General features: G+C 46.9%; 1 protein-coding gene across 2 annotated transcripts in view; it reads right to left on the minus strand.

The window, feature by feature from the left end:
• Positions 1-8126: 8126 nt before the first annotated feature.
• LOC123995346 (phospholipase B1, membrane-associated-like) overlaps positions 8127-24154 on the minus strand; it is a 37745-nt gene continuing 21717 nt past the window's right edge. For both annotated transcript variants that reach the window (XM_046298897.1, XM_046298896.1), the window contains exons 30-42: positions 23819-23877; positions 23600-23667; positions 23168-23211; positions 22553-22655; positions 22311-22362; positions 21955-22035; positions 21774-21839; positions 21587-21681; positions 21377-21458; positions 19518-19622; positions 19308-19403; positions 8733-8807; positions 8127-8555 (exon numbers count right to left, since the gene is read on the minus strand). In XM_046298897.1, coding sequence (XP_046154853.1) covers positions 8289-8555; positions 8733-8807; positions 19308-19403; positions 19518-19622; positions 21377-21458; positions 21587-21681; positions 21774-21839; positions 21955-22035; positions 22311-22362; positions 22553-22655; positions 23168-23211; positions 23600-23667; positions 23819-23877 — 1193 coding nt within the window. In that variant the 3' untranslated portion in view covers positions 8127-8288. The remainder of the gene's footprint in view (positions 8556-8732; positions 8808-19307; positions 19404-19517; positions 19623-21376; positions 21459-21586; positions 21682-21773; positions 21840-21954; positions 22036-22310; positions 22363-22552; positions 22656-23167; positions 23212-23599; positions 23668-23818; positions 23878-24154) is intronic.

Consider the following 24154-nt stretch of genomic DNA (forward strand, 5'->3'; position numbering starts at 1 on the left):
TTACAATTGCAACCTGGCCAAGATAAAACAAAGCAATGCGACACAAACAACACAGAGTTACACAAGGGATAAACAAACGTACAGTCAATAGCACAATAGAAAAGTCTATATACAGTGGGGCAAAAAAGTATTTAGTCAGCCACCAATTGTGCAAGTTCTCCCACTTAAAAAGATGAGAGAGGCCTGGAATTTTCATCATAGGTACACTTCAACTATGACAGACAAAATGAGAAAAAAAAATCCAGAAAATCACATTGTAGGATTTTTAATTTATTTATTTGCAGATTATGGTGGAAAATAAGTATTTGGTCAATAACAAAAGTTTATCTCAATACTTTGTTATATACCCTTTGTTGGCAATGACAGAGGTCAAACGTTTTCTGTAAGTCTTCAGAAGGTTTTCACACACTGTTTCTGGTATTTTGGCCCATTCCTCCATGCAGATCTCCTCTAGAGCAGTGATGTTTTGGGGCTGTTGCTGGGCACCACGGACTTTCAACTCCCTCCAAAGATTTTCTATGGGGTTGAGATCTGGAGACTGGCTAGGCCACTCCAGGACCTTGAAATGCTTCTTAGGAAGCCACTCCTTCGTTGCCCAGGCAGTGTGTTTGGGATCATTGTCATGCTGAAAGACCCAGCCACGTTTCATCTTCAATGCCCATGCTGATGAAAGGAGGTTTTCACTCAAAATCTCACGATAGATGGCCCCATCCATTCTTTCCTTTACACTGATCAGTCGTCCTGGTCCCTTTGCAGAAAAACAGCCCTAAAGCATGATGTTTCAACCCCCATACTTCACAGTAAGTATGGTGTTCTTTGGATGCAACTCAGAATTCTTTGTCCTCCAAACACGACGAGTTGAGTTTTTACCAAAAAGTTATATTTTGGTTTCATCTGACCATATGACATTCTCCCAATCTTCTTCTGGATTACATTACATTACATTTAAGTCATTTAGCAGACGCTCTTATCCAGAGCGACTTACAAATTGGTGCATTCACCTTATGACATCCAGTGGAACAGTCACTTTACAATAGTGCATCTAAATCTTAAAGGGGGGGATACTTATCCTATCCTAGGTATTCCTTAAAGAGGTGGGGTTTCAGGTGTCTCCGGAAGGTGGTGATTGACTCCGCTGTCCTGGCGTCGTGAGGGAGTTTGTTCCACCATTGGGGGGCCAGAGCAGCGAACAGTTTTGACTGGGCTGAGCGGGAGCTGTACTTCCTCAGTGGTAGGGAGGCGAGCAGGCCAGAGGTGGATGAACGCAGTGCCCTTGTTTGGGTGTAGGGCCTGATCAGAGCCTGGATGTACTGAGGTGCCGTTCCCTCACAGCTCCGTAGGCAAGCACCATGGTCTTGTAGCGGATGCGAGCTTCAACTGGAAGCCAGTGGAGAGAACGGAGGAGCGGGGTGACGTGAGAGAACTTGGGAAGGTTGAACACCAGACGGGCTGCCGCGTTCTGGATGAGTTGAAGGGGTTTAATGGCACAGGCAGGGAGCCCAGCCAACAGCGAGTTGCAGTAATCCAGACGGGAGATGACAAGTGCCTGGATTAGGACCTGCGCCGCTTCCTGTGTGAGGCAGGGTCGTACTCTGCGGATGTTGTAGAGCATGAACCTACAGGAACGGGCCACCGCCTTGATGTTGGTTGAGAACGACAGGGTGTTGTCCAGGATCACACCAAGGTTCTTAGCGCTCTGGGAGGAGGACACAATGGAGTTGTCAACCGTGATGGCGAGATCATGGAACGGGCAGTCCTTCCCCGGGAGGAAGAGCAGCTCCGTCTTGCCGAGGTTCAGCTTGAGGTGGTGATCCGTCATCCACACTGATATGTCTGCCAGACATGCAGAGATGCGATTCGCCACCTGGTCATCAGAAGGGGGAAAGGAGAAGATTAGTTGTGTGTTGTCTGCATAGCAATGATAGGAGAGACCATGTGAGGTTATGACAGAGCCAAGTGACTTGGTGTATAGCGAGAATAGGAGAGGGCCTAGAACAGAGCCCTGGGGGACACCAGTGGTGAGAGCGCATGGTGAGGAGACAGATTCTCGCCACGCCACCTGGTAGGAGCGACCTGTCAGGTAGGACGCAATCCAAGCGTGGGTCGCGCCGGAGATAACCAACTCGGAGAGGGTGGAGAGGAGGATCTGATGGTTCACAGTATCGAAGGCAGCCGATAGATCTAGAAGGATGAGAGCAGAGGAGAGAGAGTTAGCTTTAGCAGTGCGGAGCGCCTCCGTGATACAGAGGAGAGCAGTCTCAGTTGAATGACTAGTCTTGAAACCTGACTGATTTGGATCAAGAAGGTCATTCAGAGAGAGATAGCGGGAGAGCTGGCCAAGGACGGCACGTTCAAGAGTTTTGGAGAGAAAAGAAAGAAGGGATACTGGTCTGTAATTGTTGACATCGGAGGGATCGAGTGTAGGTGCAACTCTCGCTCTCTTGAAGACGGAAGGGACGTAGCCAGCGGTCAGTGATGAATTGATGAGCGAGGTGAGGTATGGGAGAAGGTCTCCGGAAATGGTCTGGAGAAGAGGGGAGGGGATAGGGTCAAGCGGGCAGGTTGTTGGGCGGCCGGCCGTCACAAGACGCGAGATTTCATCTGGAGAGAGAGGGGAGAAAGAGGTCAGAGCACAGGGTAGGGCAGTGTGAGCAGAACCAGCGGTGTCGTTTGACTTAGCAAACGAGGATCGGATGTCGTCGACCTTCTTTTCAAAATGGTTGACGAAGTCATCTGCAGAGAGGGAGGAGGGGGGGGGGAGGAGGATTCAGGAGGGAGGAGAAGGTGGCAAAGAGCTTCCTAGGGTTAGAGGCAGATGCTTGGAATTTAGCGTGGTAGAAAGTGGCTTTAGCAGCAGAGACAGAGGAGGAAAATGTAGAGAGGAGGAAGTGAAAGGATGCCAGGTCCGCAGGGAGGCGAGTTTTCCTCCATTTCCGCTCGGCTGCCCGGAGCCCTGTTCTGTGAGCTCGCAATGAGTCATCGAGCCACGGAGCGGGAGGGGAGGACCGAGCCGGCCTGGAGGATAGGGGACATAGAGAGTCAAGGGATGCAGAGAGGGAGGAGAGGAGGGTTGAGGAGGCAGAATCAGGAGATAGGTTGGAGAAGGTTTGAGCGGAGGGAAGAGATGATAGGATGGAAGAGGAGAGAGTAGGGGGGGAGAGAGAGGGAAGGTTGGGACGGCGTGATACCATCCGAGTAGGGGCAGTGTGGGAGGTGTTGGATGAGAGCGAGAGGGAAAAGGATACAAGGTAGTGGTCGGAGACTTGGAGGGGAGTTGCAATGAGGTTAGTGGAAGAACAGCATCTAGTAAAGATGAGGTCGAGCGTATTGCCTGCCTTGTGAGTAGGGGGAAGGTGAGAGGGTGAGGTCAAAAGAGGAGAGGAGTGGAAAGAAGGAGGCAGAGAGGAATGAGTCAAAGGTAGACATGGGGAGGTTAAAGTCGCCCAGAACTGTGAGAGGTGAGCCGTCCTCAGGAAAGGAGCTTATCAAGGCATCAAGCTCATTGATGAACTCTCCGAGGGAACCTGGAGGGCGATAAATGATAAGGATGTTAAGCTTGAAAGGGCTGGTAACTGTGACAGCATGGAATTCAAAGGAGGCGATAGACAGATGGGTAAGGGGAGAAAGAGAGAATGACCACTTGGGGGAGATGAGGATCCCGGTGCCACCACCCCGCTGACCAGAAGCTCTCGGGGTGTGCGAGAACACGTGGGCGGACGAAGAGAGAGCAGTAGGAGTAGCAGTGTTGTCTGTGGTGATCCATGTTTCCGTTAGTGCCAAGAAGTCGAGGGACTGGAGGGAGGCATAGGCTGAGATGAACTCTGCCTTGTTGACCGCAGATCGGCAATTCCAGAGGCTACCGGAGACCTGGAACTCCACGTGGGTCGTGCGCGCTGGGACCACCAGATTAGGGTGGCCGCGGCCACGCGGTGTGGAACGTTTGTATGGTCTGTGCAGAGAGGAGAGAACAGGGATAAACAGACACATAGTTAACAGGCTACAGAAGAGGCTACGCTAATGCAAAGGAGATTGGAATGACAAGTGGATACACGTCTCGAATGTTCAGAAAGTTAAGCTACGTAGCAAGAATCTTATTGACTAAAATTATTAAAATGATACAGTACTGCTGAAGTAGGCTAGCTGGCAGTGGGTGCGTTGTTGACACTACACTAATCAAGTCGTTCCGTTGAGTGTAATAGTTTCTACAGTGCTGCTATTCGGGGGCTAGCTGGCTAGCTAGTAGTGTTGTTTACGTTACGTTGCGTTAAAAGAACGACAATAGCTGGCTAGCTAACCTAGAAAATCGCTCTAGACTACACAATTATCTTTGATACAAAGACGGCTATGTAGCTAGCTATGTTGCTAGCTACGATCAAACAAATCAAACCGTTGTACTGTAATGAAATGAAATGAAAATGTGATACTACCTGTGAATGCGACCGGGTTGTTGAGTTCTATTCGGTAGACGTTGGCTAGCGTTGGCTAGCTGTTGGCTAGCTAGCAGAGTCTCCTACGTTAAGGACGACAAATAGCTGGCTAGCTAACCTCGGTAAATTAAGATAATCACTCTAAGACTACACACTCTAGACCTAAACAACACAATTATCTTGGAACGAAGATACGAAGACAGCAAAGACAGCTATGTAGCTAGCTAACACTACACTGATCAAGTCGTTCAGTTGAGTATAATAGTTTCTCCAGTGCAGCTAATCAGTGGACGTTAGCTAGCTGGCTAGTGAAGACTACGTTAGGACGGCGAAATACGATAATTACGCAATTATCTTTGATACAAAGACGGCTATGTAGCTAGCTGAGAAGAAATTGCTAAGATTAGACAAATCAAACCGTTGTGCTATAATGAAATATAATGAAATGTAAAAAAGTTATACTACCTGCGGGAGCGAAGCGCCGATGCGACCACTCGCTCCAAACCGGAACGAGTGGATCATCCAAATACTCTCTAGCAAACTTCAGACGGGCCTGGACATGTACTGGCTTTAAGCAGGGGGACACGTCTGGCACTGCGGGATTTGAGTCCCTGGCGGTGTAGTGTGTTACTGATGGTAGGCTTTGTTACTTTGGTCACAGCTCTCTGCAGGTCATTCACTAGGTCCCCCTGTGTGGTTCTGGGATTTTTGCTCACCGTTCTTGTGATCATTTTGACCCCACGGGGTGAGATCTTGCGTGGAGCCCCAGATCAAGGGAGATTATCAGTGGTCTTGTATGTCTTCCATTTCCTAATAATTGCTCCCACAGTTGATTTCTTCAAACCAAACTGCTTACCTATTGCAGATTCAATCTTCCCAGCCTGGTGCAGGTCTACAATTTTGTTTCTGGTGTCCTTTGACAGCTTGTTGGTCTTGGCCATAGTGGAGTTTGGAGTGTGACTGTTTGAGGTTGTGGACAGGTGTCTTTTATACTGATAACAAGTTCAAACAGGTGCCATTAATACAGGTAATGAGTGGAGGACAGAGGAGCCTCTTAAAGAAGAAGTTAAAGGTCTGTGAGAGCCAGAAATCTTGCTTGTTTTTAGGTGACCAAATACTTATTTTTCACCATAATTTGTAAATAAATTCATTAAAAATCCTACAATGTGATTTTCTGGATTTTTTTCTCATTTTGTCTGTCATAGTTGAAGTGTACCTATGATGAAAATCGCAGGCCTCTCTCATCTTTTTAAGTGGGAGATCTTGCACAATTGGTGGCTGACTAAATACTTTTTTGCCCCACTGTATATGGGGCTTTGGTGACAATAATGAATGGCAGTGTGATAGACTACATCCAATTTGCTGAGTAGAGTGTTGGAGGCTATTTTGTAAATGACATCGCCAAAGTCAAGGATCGGTAGGATAGTCAGTTTTACGAGGGTATGTTTGGCAACATGAGTGAAGGATTATTTGTTGCAAAATAGGAAGCCGATTCTAGATTTAATATTGGATTGGAGATGCTTAATGTGAGTCTGGAAGGAGAGTTTACAGTCTAAACAGACACCTAGGTATTTGTTGTTGTCCACATATTCTAAGTCAGAACCGTCCAGATTAGTGATGCTAAACGGGTGGCGCGGTGCGGGCAGCGATCGGTTGAATAGCATGCATTTAGTTTTACTTGCATTTAAGAGCAGTTGGAGGCCACGGAAGGCGAGTTGTATGGCATTGAAGCTCGTCTGGAGGTTAGTTAACACAGTGCCCAAAGAAGGGCCAGAAGAATACAGAACGGTGTCGTCTGCGTAGAGGTGGATCAGAGAATCACCAGCAGCAAGAGCGACATCATTGATGTATACAGAGAAAAGAGTTGGCCCGAGAATTGAACCCTGTGGCACCCCCGTAGAGACTGCCAGAGGTCCGGACAAAAGGCCCTCCAATTTGACACACTGAACTCTATCTGAGAAGTAGTTGGTGAACCAGGCAAAGCAGTCATTTGAGAAACCAAGGCTGTTAAGTCTGCCAATAAAGAATGTGGTGATTGACAGTCGAAAGCCTTGGCCAGGTCGATGAATACGGCTGCACATTATTGTATTTTATCGATGGCGGCTATGATATCGTTTAGGATCTTAAGCGTGCTGAGGTGTACCCATGACCAGCTCGGAAACCAGATTGCATAGTGGAGAAGGTATGGTGGGATTCAAAATGGTCGGTAATCTGTTTGTTAACTTGGCTTTCGAAGACTTTAGAATGGCAGGGTAGGATAGATATAGGTTTGTAACAGTTTGGGTCTAGAGTGTCACCACCTTTGAAGAGGGGGATGACCGCGGCAGCTTTCCAATCTTTAGGGATCTCAAACGATATGAAAGACAGGTTGAACAGGCTGGTAATAGGGGTTGCAACAATTTCGGCGGATAATTTTAGATGGAGAAGGTCCATATTGTCTAGCCCAGCTAATTTGTAGGGATCCAGGTTTGGCAGCTCTTTCAGAATCTCAGCTATCTGGATTTGGGTGAAGGAGGAGGCTTGGGCAAGTTGCTGTGGGGGGTGCAGAGCTGCTGACTGGGGTTGGGGTAGTCAGGTGGAAAGCATGGCCAGCCGTAGAAAAATGCTTATTGAAATTCTCAATTAACAGATTTATCATTGGTGACAGTGTTTCCTAGCCTCAGTGCAGTGGGCAGCTGGGAGGAGGTGCTCTTATTCTCCATGGACTTTACAGTGTCCCAGAACTTTTTGGAGTTTGTACTACAGGATGCACATTTCTGTTTGAAAAAGCTAGCCTTTGCTTTCCTAACTGCTTGTGTATATTTGTTCCTAACTTCCCTGAAAAGTTGCATATCGCAGGGGCTATTCGATGCTAATGCAGTACACGGCAACACCGTTTATTTAGGTTCAGTCAGGGGTTCTGTCTTTTGGCAAAGATTTGTAACCACTAACCAGCTAACTAGATTTGGTATTTGTATGTGATCGAACAAAGCCTTTTGCTTGTTTCTTTACCTTATATGGAAGCTGACCTGCTTGATGACACAGTAAATTCAAAGTTAACAACATAATTTAGGTGATATAACCAGTCCATTAATTTTTTTGTGACCCTCATATCACTACCACAGATACTGATGTGGCTCTGTCACATATTAAAATGGTGGGACCACTGAGGTATAATAAGAACGGGTGAGACTACTTGTGTCCCCTCAATGAAATAACCACCCTAGCCCTCTCCATGACAATGGTTTGTTCCTATTTTTATTGCAATATGCTTGGTTTACATTGACCTCATCCTGGTAATTCGTAGGGGTTCACCTGATGCAATTGAAATACCCGATGACATATTGACTGAAAATGTATTGGCTTTGGTTAATACTAAGCTATTGTCCATGTCACGTAAATTATTTTTATACTGTATTTTCACACTCAGACTTATGGAATAGAATCTCTACAAGAAAGTATTTATTTATCGGTTGTTGAATGGAATGTTCATCAACAATGTTTATTGTTTAAACACAAAGGAATATGGTACATTCTTAGGAAATGCAAGGTGTACAAAACACACCTTATTCATAGGAAGAAAATATGACATAACCAGTGTGTATTTACAAAACAATTAGCACATCTATTACATACTTTATATAAAATATGTTAGTTTGATGCAGTGCAATACACTCGTGTGTGTGTGTGTGTGTGTGTGTGTGTGTGTGTGTGTGTGTGTGTGTGTGTGTGTGTGTGTGTGTGTGTGTGTGTGTGTGTGTGTGTGTGTGTGTGTGTGTGTGTGTGTGTGTGTGTGTGTGTGTGTGTGTGTGTGTGTGTGTGTGTGTGTGTGTGTGTGTTCAAGCCTTTGTGACCATCTCCAAACTCCCTCTCAGAATATCATTAGAAACCAGTTCTTTTCATCTCAATCAATCCCTCTACCATTTTCCTCTTACTCTGCCGTTCTCTGCAGGACATAAATAGCCAGGTGACTCCCCAGCCGATCAGTAAGCCGGTGATACCAAGCACCACAGGCACCCACACAGGCGTGGAGGAGTCACACTGGGCCACAGGGTTTGGGGTGGTGGTGCCAGGGTTTGGGACAGGTGAGGTGGGGGTTACAGGTGGGCTTGGTAGGCTATTGACCTTAGTGAAGATGAAGGGTTGATCCTAAAGAAGAGAGAAAATGTCAGATTAAGGGAAACTAACATGAGAATAGATCTTGTTCTGCTACATTGTAAGAAGTAGCTTTCAGTAGGTGATATAACTGCTGACTTACTGATTGCCATTTCAGCAAACACCTGACCAAAATTTTCCATAATAAATGTTGTGTTCATGTTAACATACCTCAAAAGGACAGTTGATTTTGGTGCGGTCGTATGTGAAGTTGTTGTAGACCTGCTTCCTGCCCACCGGCTCCAACTGTAAAAACAAAACATTACAGCTGTCAGGCCACAAACCTACATAAACATGAAATACTATGGCCATAGCTCATGTGTTGTAACCTACATAAACATGAAATACTCTGGCCTTAGCTCATGTGTTGTAACCTACATAAACACGAAATACTATGGCCATAGCTCATGTGTTGTGACCTACATAAACATAAACTCTGGCCTGAAATACTCTGGCCTTAGCTCATGTGTTGACCTACATAAACACGAAATAGCTCATGTGTTGTAACCTACATAAACATGGCCATAGCTCATGTGTTGACCTACATAAACACGAAATACTCTGGCCATAGCTCATGTGTTGACCTACATAAACACAAAATACTATGGCCATAGCTCATATGTTGACCTACATAAACATGATATGATATGATATGATGTCATGATATGATGTCAGGTAGTCCTAGGACCATGTCCCAGGACTACCTGACATGAGGACTCCTTGCTGTCCCCAGTCCACCTGGCCATGCTCCTGCTCCAGTTTCAACTGTTCTGCCTTACTATTATTCAACCATGCTGGTCATTTATGAACATTTGAACATCTTGGCCACGTTCTGTTATAATCTCCACCCAGCACAGCCAGAAGAGGACTGGCCACCCCACATATGCTCTCTCTAATTCTCTCTTTCTTTCTCTCTCTCGGAGGACCTGAGCCCTAGGACCGTGCCCCAGGACTACCTGACATGATGGCTCCTTGCTGTCCCCAGTCCACCTGACTGTGCTGCTGCTCCAGTTTCAACTGTTCTGCCTTATTATTATTTGACCATGCTGGTCATTTATGAACATTTGAACATCTTGGTCATGTTCTGTTATAATCTCTACCCGGCACAGCCAGAAGAGGACTGGCCACCCCACATAGCCCGGTTCCTCTCTAGGTTTCTTCCTAGGTTTTGGCCTTTCTAGGGAGTTTTTCCTAGCCACCGTGCTTTTACACCTGCATTGTTTGCTGTTTGGGGTTTTAGGCTGGGTTTCTGTACAGCACTTTGAGATATCAGCTGATGTACGAAGGGCTATATAAATAATTTGATTTGATTTGATTTGATATACTATGGTCATAGCTCATGTGTTGTAACCTACATAAACATGAAATACTATGGCCATAGCTCATGTGCGGTAACCTTTTTTAACTTTCATTTATTTCACCTTGTAACGGTTTTCTAGCACTAAAACAAGGAAAACACATACGAACGATGAACAGAACGTGACAGAACCCCCCCCCCCTTCCCCCAAGGTGCGGACTCCGAACGCACAACCTAAACCTATAGGGGAAGGTCTGGGTGGGCATCTGTCCGCGGTGGCGGCTCTGGCGCTGGACGTGGACCCCACTCCATAATCGTCTTAGTCCACCTCCTTAGTGTCCCTTGAGTGGCGACCCTCGCCGCTAACCTTGGCCTAGGAAACCTAACAATGGGCCCCACTGGACTGAGGTAGCTCAGGACTGAGGGGAAGCTCGGGACCGAGGGGAAGCTCGGGACCGAGGGGAAGCTCAGGCAGGTTGATGAATCTACCAGATCCTGGCTGGCTGGTGGTTCCGGCAGATCCTGGCTGACTGGCAGATCCTGGCTGACTGGCGGATCCTGGCTGACTGGCGGATCTGGCAGATCCTGGCTGGCTGGCACTTCTGGTGGATCCTGGCTGACTGGTGGATCCTGGAAGATCCTGGCTGAATGGCAGATCTGGCAGATCCTGGCCGACTGGCAGATCCTGGCCGACTGGCAGATCCTGGCCGACTGGCAGATCCTGGCCGACTGGCAGTTCTGGCGGATCCTGGCTGACTGGCGGATCCTGGCAGACTGGCGGATCCTGGCTGACTGGCAGTTCTGGCGGATCCTGGCTGACTGGCATATCCTGGCAGACTGGCGGATCCTGGCTCACTGGCGGATCCTTGCACACTGGCGGATCCTGGCTGAATGGCGGATCTAACTGATCCTGGCAGACTGGCGGATCCTGGCTGACTGGCAGATCCTGGCCGACTGGCAGATCCTGGCCGACTGGCAGATCCTGGCCGACTGGCAGATCCTGGCCGGCTGGCAGTTCTGGCGGATCCTGGCAGACTGGCGGATCCTGGCAGACTGGCAGATCCTGGCAGACTGGCAGATCCTGGCAGATCCTGACTGACTGGTAGTTCTGGCAGATCCTGGCAGACTGGCAGATCCTGGCAGACTGGCGGATCCTGGCAGACTGGCGGATCCTGGCACACTGGCGGATCCTGGCTGAATGGCGGATCTAACTGATCCTGGCAGACTGGCGGATCCTGGCCGACTGGCAGATCCTGGCAGATCCTGGCCGACTGGCAGATCCTGGCTGACTGGCAGATCCTGGCCGACTGGCAGATCTGGCGGATCCTGCCAGACTGGCGGATCCTGCCAGACTGGCGGATCCTGGATGACTGGCAGATCCTGGATGACTGGTAGATCCTGGCCGACTGGCAGTTCTGGCGGAGCTGGGCAGACTGGCGGCCCTGGCGGCGCTGGGCAGACTGGCGGCACTGGGCAGACGGGTAGCTCAGACTGCGCTGGGCAGACTGGAGAAAAAGGCTCTGGCAGCACTGGACTGAGGAGCACTGGTGCCTCTGGAATGAGGGGCTCTGGCGCCTCTGGCATGAGGGGCGGTAGCTCTGACAGCGCCGGACAGGCGGGAGACTCTGGCAGCGCTGGACAGGCGGGACGCACTGTAGGCCTGATGCGTGGTGCTGGCACTGGTATGCCGTGCATACTATGCCAAACCAACAGCTTTCTTTCTACTCAGTCCAATACATCCTCCACACTCTTAGACTCAGCACTCTGCTTCGCCGACAGCTCCAATTCCATCCATGGCTCCTTACGGTAAACAGGGGGAGTTGGCTCAGGTCTGACTCCTGACTCTGCCACACTCTCCCTGTGCCTTCCCCCAAGAAATTTTTGGGGGTGCCTCTCGGGCTTCCAGCCACTCTGCCGTGCTAGCTCCTCATAATGCCGCCTCTCTGCTTTCGCTGCCTCCAGCTCGGCTTTGGGGCGGCAATATTCCCCTGGCTCTGCCCAGGGTCCTTTTCCGTCAAGGATCTCCTCCCAAGTCCATTTATCCAAATAGTGCAGCCTCTCCCATTGCTGCTGCTGCCTCTGTTGCTTCTCCTGCTGCTGCCTTTGCTGCTGCTGCTGCTTCTCCTGCTGCTGCCTTTGCTGCTGCTGCTGCTGCTCCTGCTGCACCTGTCGCTTCTCCTGCTGCTGCTGTTGCTGCTGCCTCTGTTTACCACGCCGCTTGGTCCTTGGTTGGTGGGTGATTCTGTAAGGGTTTTCTTCTGGTGTGAAGGAGAGTCGGACCAAAATGCAGCATGTAGATTGCAATCCATGTTTAATAAACAACGTAAACACGAATAAACACAAACACTACAAAACAATAAACGTAACGAAAACCGAAACAGCCTATACTTGTCAACTAACACAGCGACAGGAACAAAGACACTAAGGACAATCACCCACAAAACCCAACACAAAACAGGCTACCTAAATATGGTTCCCAATCAGAGACAATGACTAACACCTGCCTCTGATTGAGAACCATATCAAGCCAAACATAGAAATAGACAAACCAGACACACAACATAGAATGCCCACCCAGCTCACGTCCTGACCAACACTAAAACAAGGAAAACACATATGAACGATGGACATAACGTGACACACCTTTATTGAACCAGGTAAGCTAGTTGAGAACAAGTTCTCATTTACAACTGCGACCTGGCCAAGATAAAGCAAAGCAGTGAGACACAAACAACAACACAGAGTTACACATGGAATAAACAAGCGTACAGTCAATAACACAATAGAAAAAAAGAAAGGCTATATACAGTGTGTGCAAATGGCGTGAGGAGGTAAGGCAATAAATAGGCCATTGTAGCGAAGTAATTACAGTTTAGCAAAATAACACTGGAGTGATAGATGAGCAGATGATGATGTGCAAGAAGAAATACTGGTGTGCAAAAAAGCAGAAAATAAAATAAAAACAATATGGGGATGAGGTAGGTAGATTGGGTGGGATATTTACAGATGGGCTATGTACAGCTGCAGAGATCGGTTAGCTGCTCAGACACCTGATGTTTAAAGTTAGTGAGGGAAATATAAGTCAAATCAAATCAAATTTTATTTGTCACATACACATGGTTAGCAGATGTTAATGTGAGTGTAGCGAAATGCTTGTGCTTCTAGTTCCGACAATGCAGTGATAACCAACAAGTACTCTAACTAACAATTCCAAAACTACTGTCTTATACACAGTGTAAGGGGATAAGGAATATGTACATAAGGATATATGAATGAGTGATGGTACAGAGCAGCATACAGTAGATGGTATCGAGTACAGTATATACATATGAGATGAGTGTGTAGACAAAGTAAACAAAGTGACATAGTTAAAGTGGCTAGTGATACATGTATTACATAAGGATGCAGTCGATGATGTAGAGTACAGTATATACATATGCATATGAGATGAATAATGTAGGGTAAGTAACATTATATAAGGTAGCATTGTTTAAAGTGGCTAGTGATATATTTACATCATTTCCCATCAATTCCCATTATTAAAGTGGCTGGAGTTGGGTCAGTGTCAATGACAGTGTGTTGGCAGCAGCCACTCAATGTTAGTGGTGGCTGTTTAACAGTCTGATGGCCTTGAGATAGAAGCTGTTTTTCAGTCTCTCGGTCCCAGCTTTGATGCACCTGTACTGACCTCGCCTTCTGGATGATAACGGGGTGAACAGGCAGTGGTTCGGGTGGTTGATGTCCTTGATGATCTTTATGGCCTTCCTGTAACATCGGGTGGTGTAGGTGTCCTGGAGGGCAGGTAGTTTGCCCCCAGTGATGCGTTGTGCAGTCCTCACTACCCTCTGGAGAGCCTTACGGTTGAGGGCGGAGCAGTTGCCGTACCAGGCGGTGATACAGCCCGCCAGGATGCTCTCGATTGTGCATCTGTAGAAGTTTGTGAGTGCTTTTGGTGACAAGCCAAATTTCTTCAGCCTCCTGAGGTTGAAGAGGCGCTGCTGCGCCTTCTTCACGACGCTGTCAGTGTGAGTGGACCAATTCAGTTTGTCTGTGATGTGTATGCCGAGGAACTTAAAACTTGCTACCCTCTCCACTACTTTTCCATCGATGTGGATAGGGGGGTGTTCCCTCTGCTGTTTCCTGAAGTCCACAATCATCTCCTTAGTTTTGTTGACGTTGAGTGTGAGGTTATTTTCCTGACACCACACTCCGAGGGCCCTCACCTCCTCCCTGTAGGCCGTCTCGTCGTTGTTGGTAATCAAGCCTACCACTGTTGTGTCGTCCGCAAACTTGATGATTGAGTTGGAGGCGTGCGTGGCCACGCAGTCGTGGGTGAACAGGGAGTACAGGAGAGGGCTCAGAACGCACCCTTGTGGGGCCCCCGTGTTGTGGATCAGCGGGGAGGAGATGTTGTTGCCTACCCTCACCACCTGGGGGCGGCCCGTCAGGAAGTCCAGTACCCAGTTGCACAGGGCGGGGTCAAGACCCAGGGTCTCGAGCTTGATGACGAGCTTGGAGGGTACTATGGTGTTGAATGCCGAGCTGTAGTCGATGAACAGCATTCTCACATAGGTATTCCTCTTGTCCAGGTGGGTTAGGGCAGTGTGCAGTGTGGTTGAGATTGCATCGTCTGTGGACCTATTTGGGCGGTAAGCAAATTGGAGTGGGTCTAGGGTGTCAGGTAGGGTGGAGGTGATATGGTCCTTGACTAGTCTCTCAAAGCACTTCATGATGACGGAAGTGAGTGCTACGGGGCGGTAGTCGTTTAGCTCAGTTACCTTGGCTTTCTTGGGAACAGGAACAATGGTGGCCCTCTTGAAGCATGTGGGAACAGCAGACTGGTATAGGTATTGATTGAATATGTCCGTAAACACACCGGCCAGCTGGTCTGCGCATGCTCTGAGGGCGCGGCTGGGGATGCCGTCTGGGCCTGCAGCCTTGCGAGGTTAACACGTTTAAATGTCTTACTCACCTCGGCTGCAGTGAAGGAGAGACCGCATGTTTTCGTTGCAGGCCATGTCAGTGGCACTGTATTGTCCTCAAAGCGGGCAAAAAAGTTATTTAGTCTGCCTGGGAGCAAGACACCCTGGTCCGTGACTGGGCTGGGTTTCTTCTTGTAGTCCGTGATTGACTGTAGACCCTGCCACATGCCTCTTGTGTCTGAGCCATTGAATTGAGATTCCACTTTGTCTCTGTACTGACGCTTAGCTTGTTTAATAGCCTTGCGGAGGGAATAGCTGCATTGTTTATATTCGGACATGTTACTAGACACCTTGCCCTGATTAAAAGCAGTGGTTCGCGCTTTCAGTTTCACGCGAATGCTGCCATCAATCCACGGTTTCTGGTTTGGGAATGTTCTTATCGTTGCTATGGGAACGACATCTTCGACGCACGTTCTACTGAACTCGCACACCGAATCAGCGTATTCGTCAATATTTTCATCTGACGCAATACGAAACATGTCCCAGTCCACGTGATGGAAGCAGTCTTGGAGTGTAGAATCAGCTTGGTCTGACCAGCGTTGGACAGACCTCAGCGTGGGAGCCTCTTGTTTTAGCTTCTGCCTGTAGGCAGGGATCAGCAAAATGGAGTCGTGGTCAGCTTTCCCGAAAGGGGGGCGGGGCAGGGCCTTATATGCGTCGCGGAAGTTAGAGTAACAATGATCCAAGGTTTTACCACCCCTGGTTGCACAATCGATATGCTGATAAAATTTAGGGAGTCTTGTTTTCAGATTAGCTTTGTTAAAATCCCCAGCTACAATGAATGCAGTCTCCGGATAAATGGTTTCCAGTTTGCAAAGAGTTAAATAAAGTTCGTTCAGAGCCATCGATGTGTCTGCTTGGGGGGGGATATATACGGCTGTGATTATAATCGAAGAGATTCTCTTGGAAGATAATGTGGTCTACATTTGATTGTGAGGAATTCTAAATCAGGTGAACAGAAGGATTTGAGTTCCTGTATGTTTCCTTCATCACACCATGTCCCGTTAGTCATGAGGCATACGCCCCCGCCACTCTTCTTACCAGAGAGATGTTTGTTTCTGTCGGCGCGATGCGTGGAGAAACCCGTTGGCTGCACCGCATCGGATAGCGTCTTCCCAGTAAGCCATGTTTCCGTGAAGCAGAGAACGTTGCAGTCTCTGATGTCCCTCTGGAATGCCACCCTTGCTCGGATTTCGTCAACCTTGTTGTCAAGAGACTGGACATTGGCAAGAAGAATGCTGGGAAGTGGTGCGCGATGTGCCCTTTTTCGGAGTCTGACCAGAACACCGCCTCGTTTCCCTCTTTTTCGGAGTCGTTTCCTTGGGTCGCTGCATGCGATCCATTCCGTTGTCCTGTTTGTAAGGCAGAACACAGGATCCGCGTCGCGGAAAACATATTCTTGGTCGTACTGATGGTCAGTTGACGCTGATCTTATATTCAGTAGTTTTCTCGACTGTATGTAATGAAACCTAAGATGACCTGGGGTACTAATGTAAGAAATAACACGTAAAAAAACAAAAAACTGCATAGTTTCCTAGGAACGCGAAGCGAGGCGGCCATCTCAGTTGGCGCCGGAAGTACAGTCTCCAGCTTCAGCAATTTTTGCAATTCATTCCAGTCATTGGCAGCAGAGAACTGGAAGGAAAGGTGGCCAAAGGAGGTGTTGGCTTTGGGTACGACCAGTAAGATATACCTGCTGGAGCGCATGCTACGGGTGGGTGTTGTTATCGTGACCAGTGAGCTGAGATAAGGCGGAGCTTTACCTAGCATAGACTTATAGATGACCTGGAGCCAGTGGGTCTGGCGACAAATATGTAGTGAGGGCCAGCCGACTAGAGCATACAGGTTGCAGTGGTGGGTGGTATAAGTATTTCTATTTACTTCGGATCTGGAATCCCTAAACTAAAGCTAGCCAGCTAACTACCAGTAAACCACTGCTAGCGGTCAGCTAACCTTTAGCTCGGAAAGCTCTCACCAGTTCGTACAACGTGACTCAAACCAGAGCATAACGGACATATATATATATTTTTTTTCTACCCATATCCCCGGATTCTCTAACTCTGAACATTTTCATCTGGATCTTCGCAACTAGCTAACCGCAATCCCGGGTGACTACTCCTAGCTAGCATTTCCATCCCGGAGCAAGCACCAATTAGCCTGAAGCTAGCCTGGCTAGGGCTCCTGGGCTACCACCAAAGCCCATTCCTGGGCTACAATATCCGGACCCCTTCTACTGCCAGTACGGGGCAAGGAACCCCGCCGATCCTCTACGACTGGAATAGCGACATAATCTGCCCGAGGATTCTAACAGGCCTCTCAGGCGCGACGTCCTCTGAAGACCCATTCTGCTAACCACGGCCTGCTAGCTACCTAGAGCTACTTGGAACCCTACTAATTCCACGACTGGTCTATCGTCGTTACCGCAAGAAGAGGCAAAAACGGACTTACCTCCATCGCGACGTCTCCCAAAGGTCCTTCTGCTAGCTTGTTGGCCCCGGCCTACTAACTGATAGCTTGTTTGCCCCTGGCCTACTATCTGCTAGCTTGTTAGCACAGGCATGCTAACTGTCTGAATCGCCATGTCCCCAGCCAGCCCAACCACTCACTGGACCCATATGTTTCACTTGGCTACGCATGCCTCTTTCTAATATCAACATGCCTCGTCCATTGCTGTCCTGGTTAGTGATTACTGTCTTATTTCAATGTAGAACCTCTAGCCCTGCTCAATATGCCTTAACCAACCATGTTGTTCCACCTCCTACATATGCGATGACATCACCTGGTTTTATAGTCTCTAGAGACTATATCTCTCTCATCATTACTCAATGCCTAGGTTTACCTCCAATGAACTCACATCCTACCTTACCTTTGTTTGTACACTACGCCTTGAATCTATGCTATCGTGCCCAGAAACCTGCTCCTTTTACTCTCTGTTCCAAACGTGCTAGACGGCCAGTTCATATAGCCTTTAGCCGTACCCTTATCCTACTCCTCCTCTGTTCCTCTGGTGATGTAAAGGTTAATACAGGTCCTGCAGTGCCTAGCTCCACTCCCACTCCCCAGGTGCTCTCATTTGTTGACATCTGTAACCGTAAAAGCCTTGGTTTCATGCATGTTGTAACTGACAGTTAGACTTACAGGTTATGTCGTTGTCTTTTGTTTGAATTGTTTATGTGTCCGCTGTGCGGGGGAAATGATAATACAAGCGGAACTACGTAGCTAATACTGTTGTAACGGGGATCCTTATTGTAGCAACACACTTTTGGAGAGAAGGCAATCCTGCGCTGCGTTAGCTAAGTTTTCATGTCATCGGGTGTAGTTCATAAAGGTTGAAGAGTGTATGTTAGGATGAAGTGTGAATTCATGCCAGGAATAATAAGTGTGAAGTTTGATTTCCTCCCTTCTGTAATAAGCAGCCAATGAGGTATTTGTTCCTTTATTCATGTGTTTAATCTGAACCCGTTATAACGCCGGTTAAACTGTTATGTATGTAAGCACTTCAGAGTTATACCAAGCTAATAAGTCACTCGTAAGATAAGGTTGTAAGAGTGTGCTTAACTGTATTTTTCATTTACTTTATAGTTCTCACGGAAGGTGATAATTCTGACTAAAACTACAGAATAAAGCCGCCAGTTAAAATCAAGGAACGGTTGTGCTCGTGGTTACTGAAGGGAGCTACACATGTTAACATTAGAAGCCTACTTCCTAAGACCAGCACAAAAACATCCTGTGGTGTTCTGCATTAGCATCGAATAGCCCCCGGGATATGCAACTTTTCAGGGAAGTTAGGAACAAATATACACAGGCAGTTAGGAAAGCTAAGGCTAGCTTTTTCAAACAGAAATTTGTATCCTGTAGTACAAACTCAAAAAAGTTCTGGGACACTGTAAAGTTCATTGAGAATAAGAGCACCTCCTCCCAGCTGCCCACTGCTCTGAGGCTAGGAAACACTGTCACCACCGATAAATCCACGATAATTGAGAATTTCAATAACCATTTCTATACTGTCCAGAGTAGTGATGTTAGTCGGGCGGGCGGGCGGGTGCGGGCAGCGAACGGTTGAAAAGCATGCATAAACACGAAATACTCTGGCCATAGCTCTTGTGTTGTAACCTACATAAACATGAAATACTATGGCCATACCTCTTGTGTTGTAACCTACATAAACATGAAATACTATGGCCATAGCTCATATGTTGTGAGTTATGTCTCAGAGTGCACTCTATGCAGCCAGGTCCCAGATCTGTGGGTGCTGTCTTGACAAAGACCATAGGAGTTGGCAATGCAACAAGTGTTGAATTTCATGTTGTATAATCACACAAAATCTGATTAGTTCCATATCTGACATTAGTGTACATTCCTTTTCTTGTTGTAAGTGCCCTTTTTAATGTCGCACACTTCCTCCTCCTTTGCATTCCCCCACAAACAGATCTGGGACTGGACTACTCTCTAAGTGACTGTCCTCACCATGTTGTTCCAGAGAGCGATGGCCATCTCAGCGTGTGCTCGCTCACTGATGTGGAAACAGTCCACCGAGAAGAAACTCAAGTCAGGCTTCCCATCCTGTGGAGACAAGAGAACAGTGTCAATGTGTGTGTGTGTGTGTGTGTGTGTGTCTTTGCTTGCACGTACGTGTGTGCATGTGTGCGTGTGTGTGTGCAGTTAAACCACACTCACCCCAATGAAAGGGACAAAGGAGTTTCGGAAGTAGGGTTGTACGACGACAGCAAAGTCCTCTCGCCCATCATAGTGCCCCCCAGAGACCAGTCGCTCAGTCTCCATCTGGACAGAAGCACAGAGAGAGTAGAGCGAACAAAGAGAGAATGTTAAGTATTGTAGAGTTACGCTAGATTGATCTGATCACATTGAATGCCTGTATCTTTACCTGTAGAACTCATGTATCTGTGAGTAACACACTTTACTCCACACATTGGAACATTGGCCAAGACCTTACATACCAGTAACACATGACAATTCCTTATACAGTTAAAATCCCAGTTGTTCAGAATGGTAGTTCAGACCCAGTTGAAGCTGCTGAGGGGAGGACGGCTCATAATAAGTGGTGGAACGGAGTAAATGGAATGGCAACAAACACATGGAAACCATGTGGAATGTATTTAAAACCATTCCACTCCAGCCATTACCAGTTCTGTCTTACTATCCAGGTCTGTACCCAAACAATACGAGCTTCTACTTTTAAAAATCCATCTTTCCAGAAACAAGTCTCTCACCGTTGCCGCTTGCATCAATAAGAGACATTACTGTGCAGCCGTATTCATCGACCTGGCCAAGGCTTTCGACTCTGTCAATCACCACATTCTTATTGGCAGACTCAACAGCCTTGGTTTCTCAAATGATTGCCTCACCTGGTTCACCAACTACCTCTCTGATAGAGTTCAGTGTGTCAAATCGGAGGGGGGCCTGTTGTCCGGACCTCTGGCAGTCTCTATGGGGTGCCACAGGGTTCAATTCTCAGGCCAACTCTCTGTATAATTCTCTGTATACATCAATGATGTCGCATCTCCAATCCAAAATTAAATCTAGAATCTGCTTCCTATTTCACAACAAGCATCCTTCGCTCATGCTGCCAAACATACCCTCGTAAAACTGACCATCCTACCGATCCTCGACTTTGGCGATTTAATTTACAAAAGAGGCTCCAATTCTCTACTCAACAAATTGGATGCAGTCTATCACAGTGCCATCCGTTTTGTCACCAAAGCCCCATATACTACCCACCACTGCGACCTGTACAGTCTCGTTGGCTGGCCCTCGCTTCATACTTGTTGCCAAACCCACTGGCTCCAGGTCATCTACAAGTCTCTGCTAGGTAAAGCCCCGCCTTATCTCAGCTCACTGGTCACCATAGCAGCACCCACCCGTAGCACATGCTGCAGCAGGTATATCTCACTGGTCACCCCCAAAGCCAACACCTCCTTTGGTCGCCTTTCCTTCCAGTTCTCTGCTGCCAATGACTGGAAAGAACTGCAAAAATCACTGAAGCTGGAGACTCATATCTCCCTCACTAGCTTTAAGCACCAGCTGTCAGAACATCTCACACCTGTACATAGCCCATCTGTGAAAAGCCCACCCAACTACCTCATCCCCTTACTGTATTTATTTATTTATCCTGCTCCTTTGCACCCCAATATCTCTACTTGCACATACATCTTCTGCACATCTCCCATTCCAGTGTTTAATTGCTATATTGTAATTACTTCGCCACCATGGCCTATTTATTGCCTTACCTCCCTTATCCTACCTCATATGCACACACTGTATATGTACTTTTTCTTCTGTATTATTGACTGTATGTTTGTTTATTCCATGTGTAACTCTGTGTTGTTGTATGTGTCGAAATGCTTTGCTTTATCTTGGCCAGGTCGCAGTTGTAAATGTGAACTTGTTCTCAACTAGCCTACCTGGTTAAATAAAGGTGAAGTATATATATATATATATATTTTTTTTTAATGAGCCCGTCCTCCCCAATTAAGGTGCCACCAACCTCCTGTGTTCAGACCCTGTTCTGCCCTTACCTGGTATTCCTGGTTGATCCGATTGACCTCTGTAAGCTCAGGAGAGTTCTCTTCAGGGTTGAAAAAGCAGGGGCAAGCATTTCTGTGCATAACAAAGACACTTGAACGGAAAACATTCACTAACGCTGTGAATTTACATATTCTACAGGCACATGATGCAGTGGGTGTAGCTACCGTCTTCGTAGGGAAATGGGGAGTTTTCATACAAACCTCTGCATAAGGGTGCAGACCAGAGCATCCTTAGTCACTCTCCTCAATGGATCCATCTCCAGAACCTCGACAACATTGACCATTACCCTCGGTACCTTAGAGAGAGATGGAGGGAGATGGCATGATATTTGGCTAAGATCTTAAAATTCTGAAAATGATTCTGAACACCAAGCCTTCCATCACTAACCTCTTTGTACAGCATGTCCAAGCTCAACATCAGATTCTCACTGTAGTTCTTGGGTGTAAGGCTGTTCTGTGTAAAGAAGCGCATAAATAACACTTTTTTAAACACTAATTTTGGACACTACCACTATTAAAATTATAATAATTGTCCACTGTATGTTTGACTTTAAGATAAGAATACATACCTGGTCCATGCAATAATCACAAAGATCTCTGGCGCCAACGAATAAGGTCACTAGCTTCCAATCATGTTCAAAATGCACCTTCTGTGTGAGTGTAAAGAGGGAGACAATGACAAGAGAGACATACTGTAGCTATAGATGATCATACACTCATAATACAACAATATGTAATTATCCTTAGAAACTGAGTTTAGTATAACTATTCAACACAGTGATAGAGTCATGGAAGAGGCTTGCATCCCAAACGGCACCCTGTCCCCTATGTAGTGCACTACTTTTGACCAGGGCCCATAGAGCTCTGGTCAAAAGTAGTGCACTATGTAGGGAATAGGTGCCAATGGGGCATAGACCAGTCTCACCTCATCATCTTTCATGGCCTTGATTAGAGCTTGGACTTGGGCTGGGATCTCACTAGAAGAGACAAAGAAACGTTTGCTTTAGTGTTTATTATGCCTTTGTTCAAATGAGAAGACAGGACAGGAGAAACTGATGGAGAGGTGATGATACTTTAAAAAAAGATGATTGGAAATAGTGTTACTGGAAAAAGAGGACAGTGAGTGGATGAGGGCACACAGAGGTCTAATCTTATCTCTCTACTCACAAGGCCTTGGCTCCAGGCACCGCCATGTTGAAGCCACTATTCTGCAGGAAGCCCTGACCCTTGGAGAAGCCATAGAGGGAAGGGTTGAATTTCTTCAGGATGTCTGAGAGAGAGAGAGAAAAAAAACTAGAGCTGGAAAATAGGCAGACGTTTCATTATCAAATGGTCCATTTTAGCTTTATTACAGAGAGAGCGCTGCCAGCTGGATGAACCATGTTTCCTCTATGCAAGGAGGCTGCACTCCAGAGGAATGTCATGAGATCATATGCTGAGACTGCCATCTTATGGATGTATCTGTAGATGCTGAAAATCTACAAAATCATTTGCACTGGGTATTCATTCACAGGAGGTTGCTGAGGGGAGAACAACTCTTAATAATCCAGAACAGAGCAAAACCAGGTATTTGATACCATTCCACTAATTCCGCTCCAGTTATTAACATGAGCCCATTCTCCCCAATTAAGGTGCCACTAACCTCCTATGTATTCATTGAGCCTTTCTCCAACAATGTTACAGAAATAGTCATATGTGAAGTTATGGCTCATTTGGATAATTTTAATGGGCAGATAAGATGAGCCAATAGGATGAGAGAGACAGGAGAAAATAGTGACTCACTTGGTAGTGTGGTGACAGTGTCCAAGGCCTGATCTCCTCCGATGCTGCAGAAATACACACACATTTAGTCAATTTCTCTGTTGACCAGTGTTCAAACAATCTGGCAGTATCAATGTGCTCTGCAAGTGGTCCATAACATGTATGCTGTGCATTTGGACTATGTTGGTGCATGATTTATTACAGAATGTATGTACAGTACTTTGAGTCTCATAGCAAAGGGTCTGAATACTTATGTAAATAAGGTTTTTCTGTTTTATTTTTAATATATTTGCCAAAATGTCTAAAGACCTGTTTTTGCATTGTCATTATGGGAATTTATGTGTGTAGATTTATGAGGGGGAAAAACAATTTAATTAATTTTAGAATATGCCTGTAACGTAACAACATTTGGAAAAAGTCAAGGGGTCTGAATACTTTCCAAATACACTGTACCTCCATGACACTCCTTTGTACTGCGTGTTGAGCTGCAACACATTCTTTGCCTTGGCTCCAACTGCTGCCTGCAAACAGATGACAACAAAGGCACATGAACAACCCACCATGTAAAGAATATGTCCTCTCAGCACAAAGGATAATATAAAAGTCTGACAGGCAAGTTTTGTTCTACATGCACACATGCACGGATGCAGGCACATGCATACACACACTTACCGTGTTTGAGTCTCCCAGTGCTGCCACCACCTTGATGTCTCCTGGTCGCAGCTTATGAACTGGGGACAGAGGCACGAACTGATCAATAAACACAAATACACTCCACTTCCCATAGTCCATAATGTTACAACATAGTTATCATACACTGCTATCATTTGTTGGGTTTTGACACCTATCTCAGACATGTAGTGTGATTGGACACCCATCTCAGACATGTAGTGTGATTGGACACCCATCTCAGACATGTAGTGTGATTGGACACCCATCTCAGACATGTAGTGTGATTGGACACCCATCTCAGACATGTAGTGTGATTGGACACCCATCTCAGACATG

Source organism: Oncorhynchus gorbuscha, linkage group LG14, assembly GCF_021184085.1.
Source record: "Oncorhynchus gorbuscha isolate QuinsamMale2020 ecotype Even-year linkage group LG14, OgorEven_v1.0, whole genome shotgun sequence".
NCBI lineage: Eukaryota > Metazoa > Chordata > Actinopteri > Salmoniformes > Salmonidae > Oncorhynchus > Oncorhynchus gorbuscha.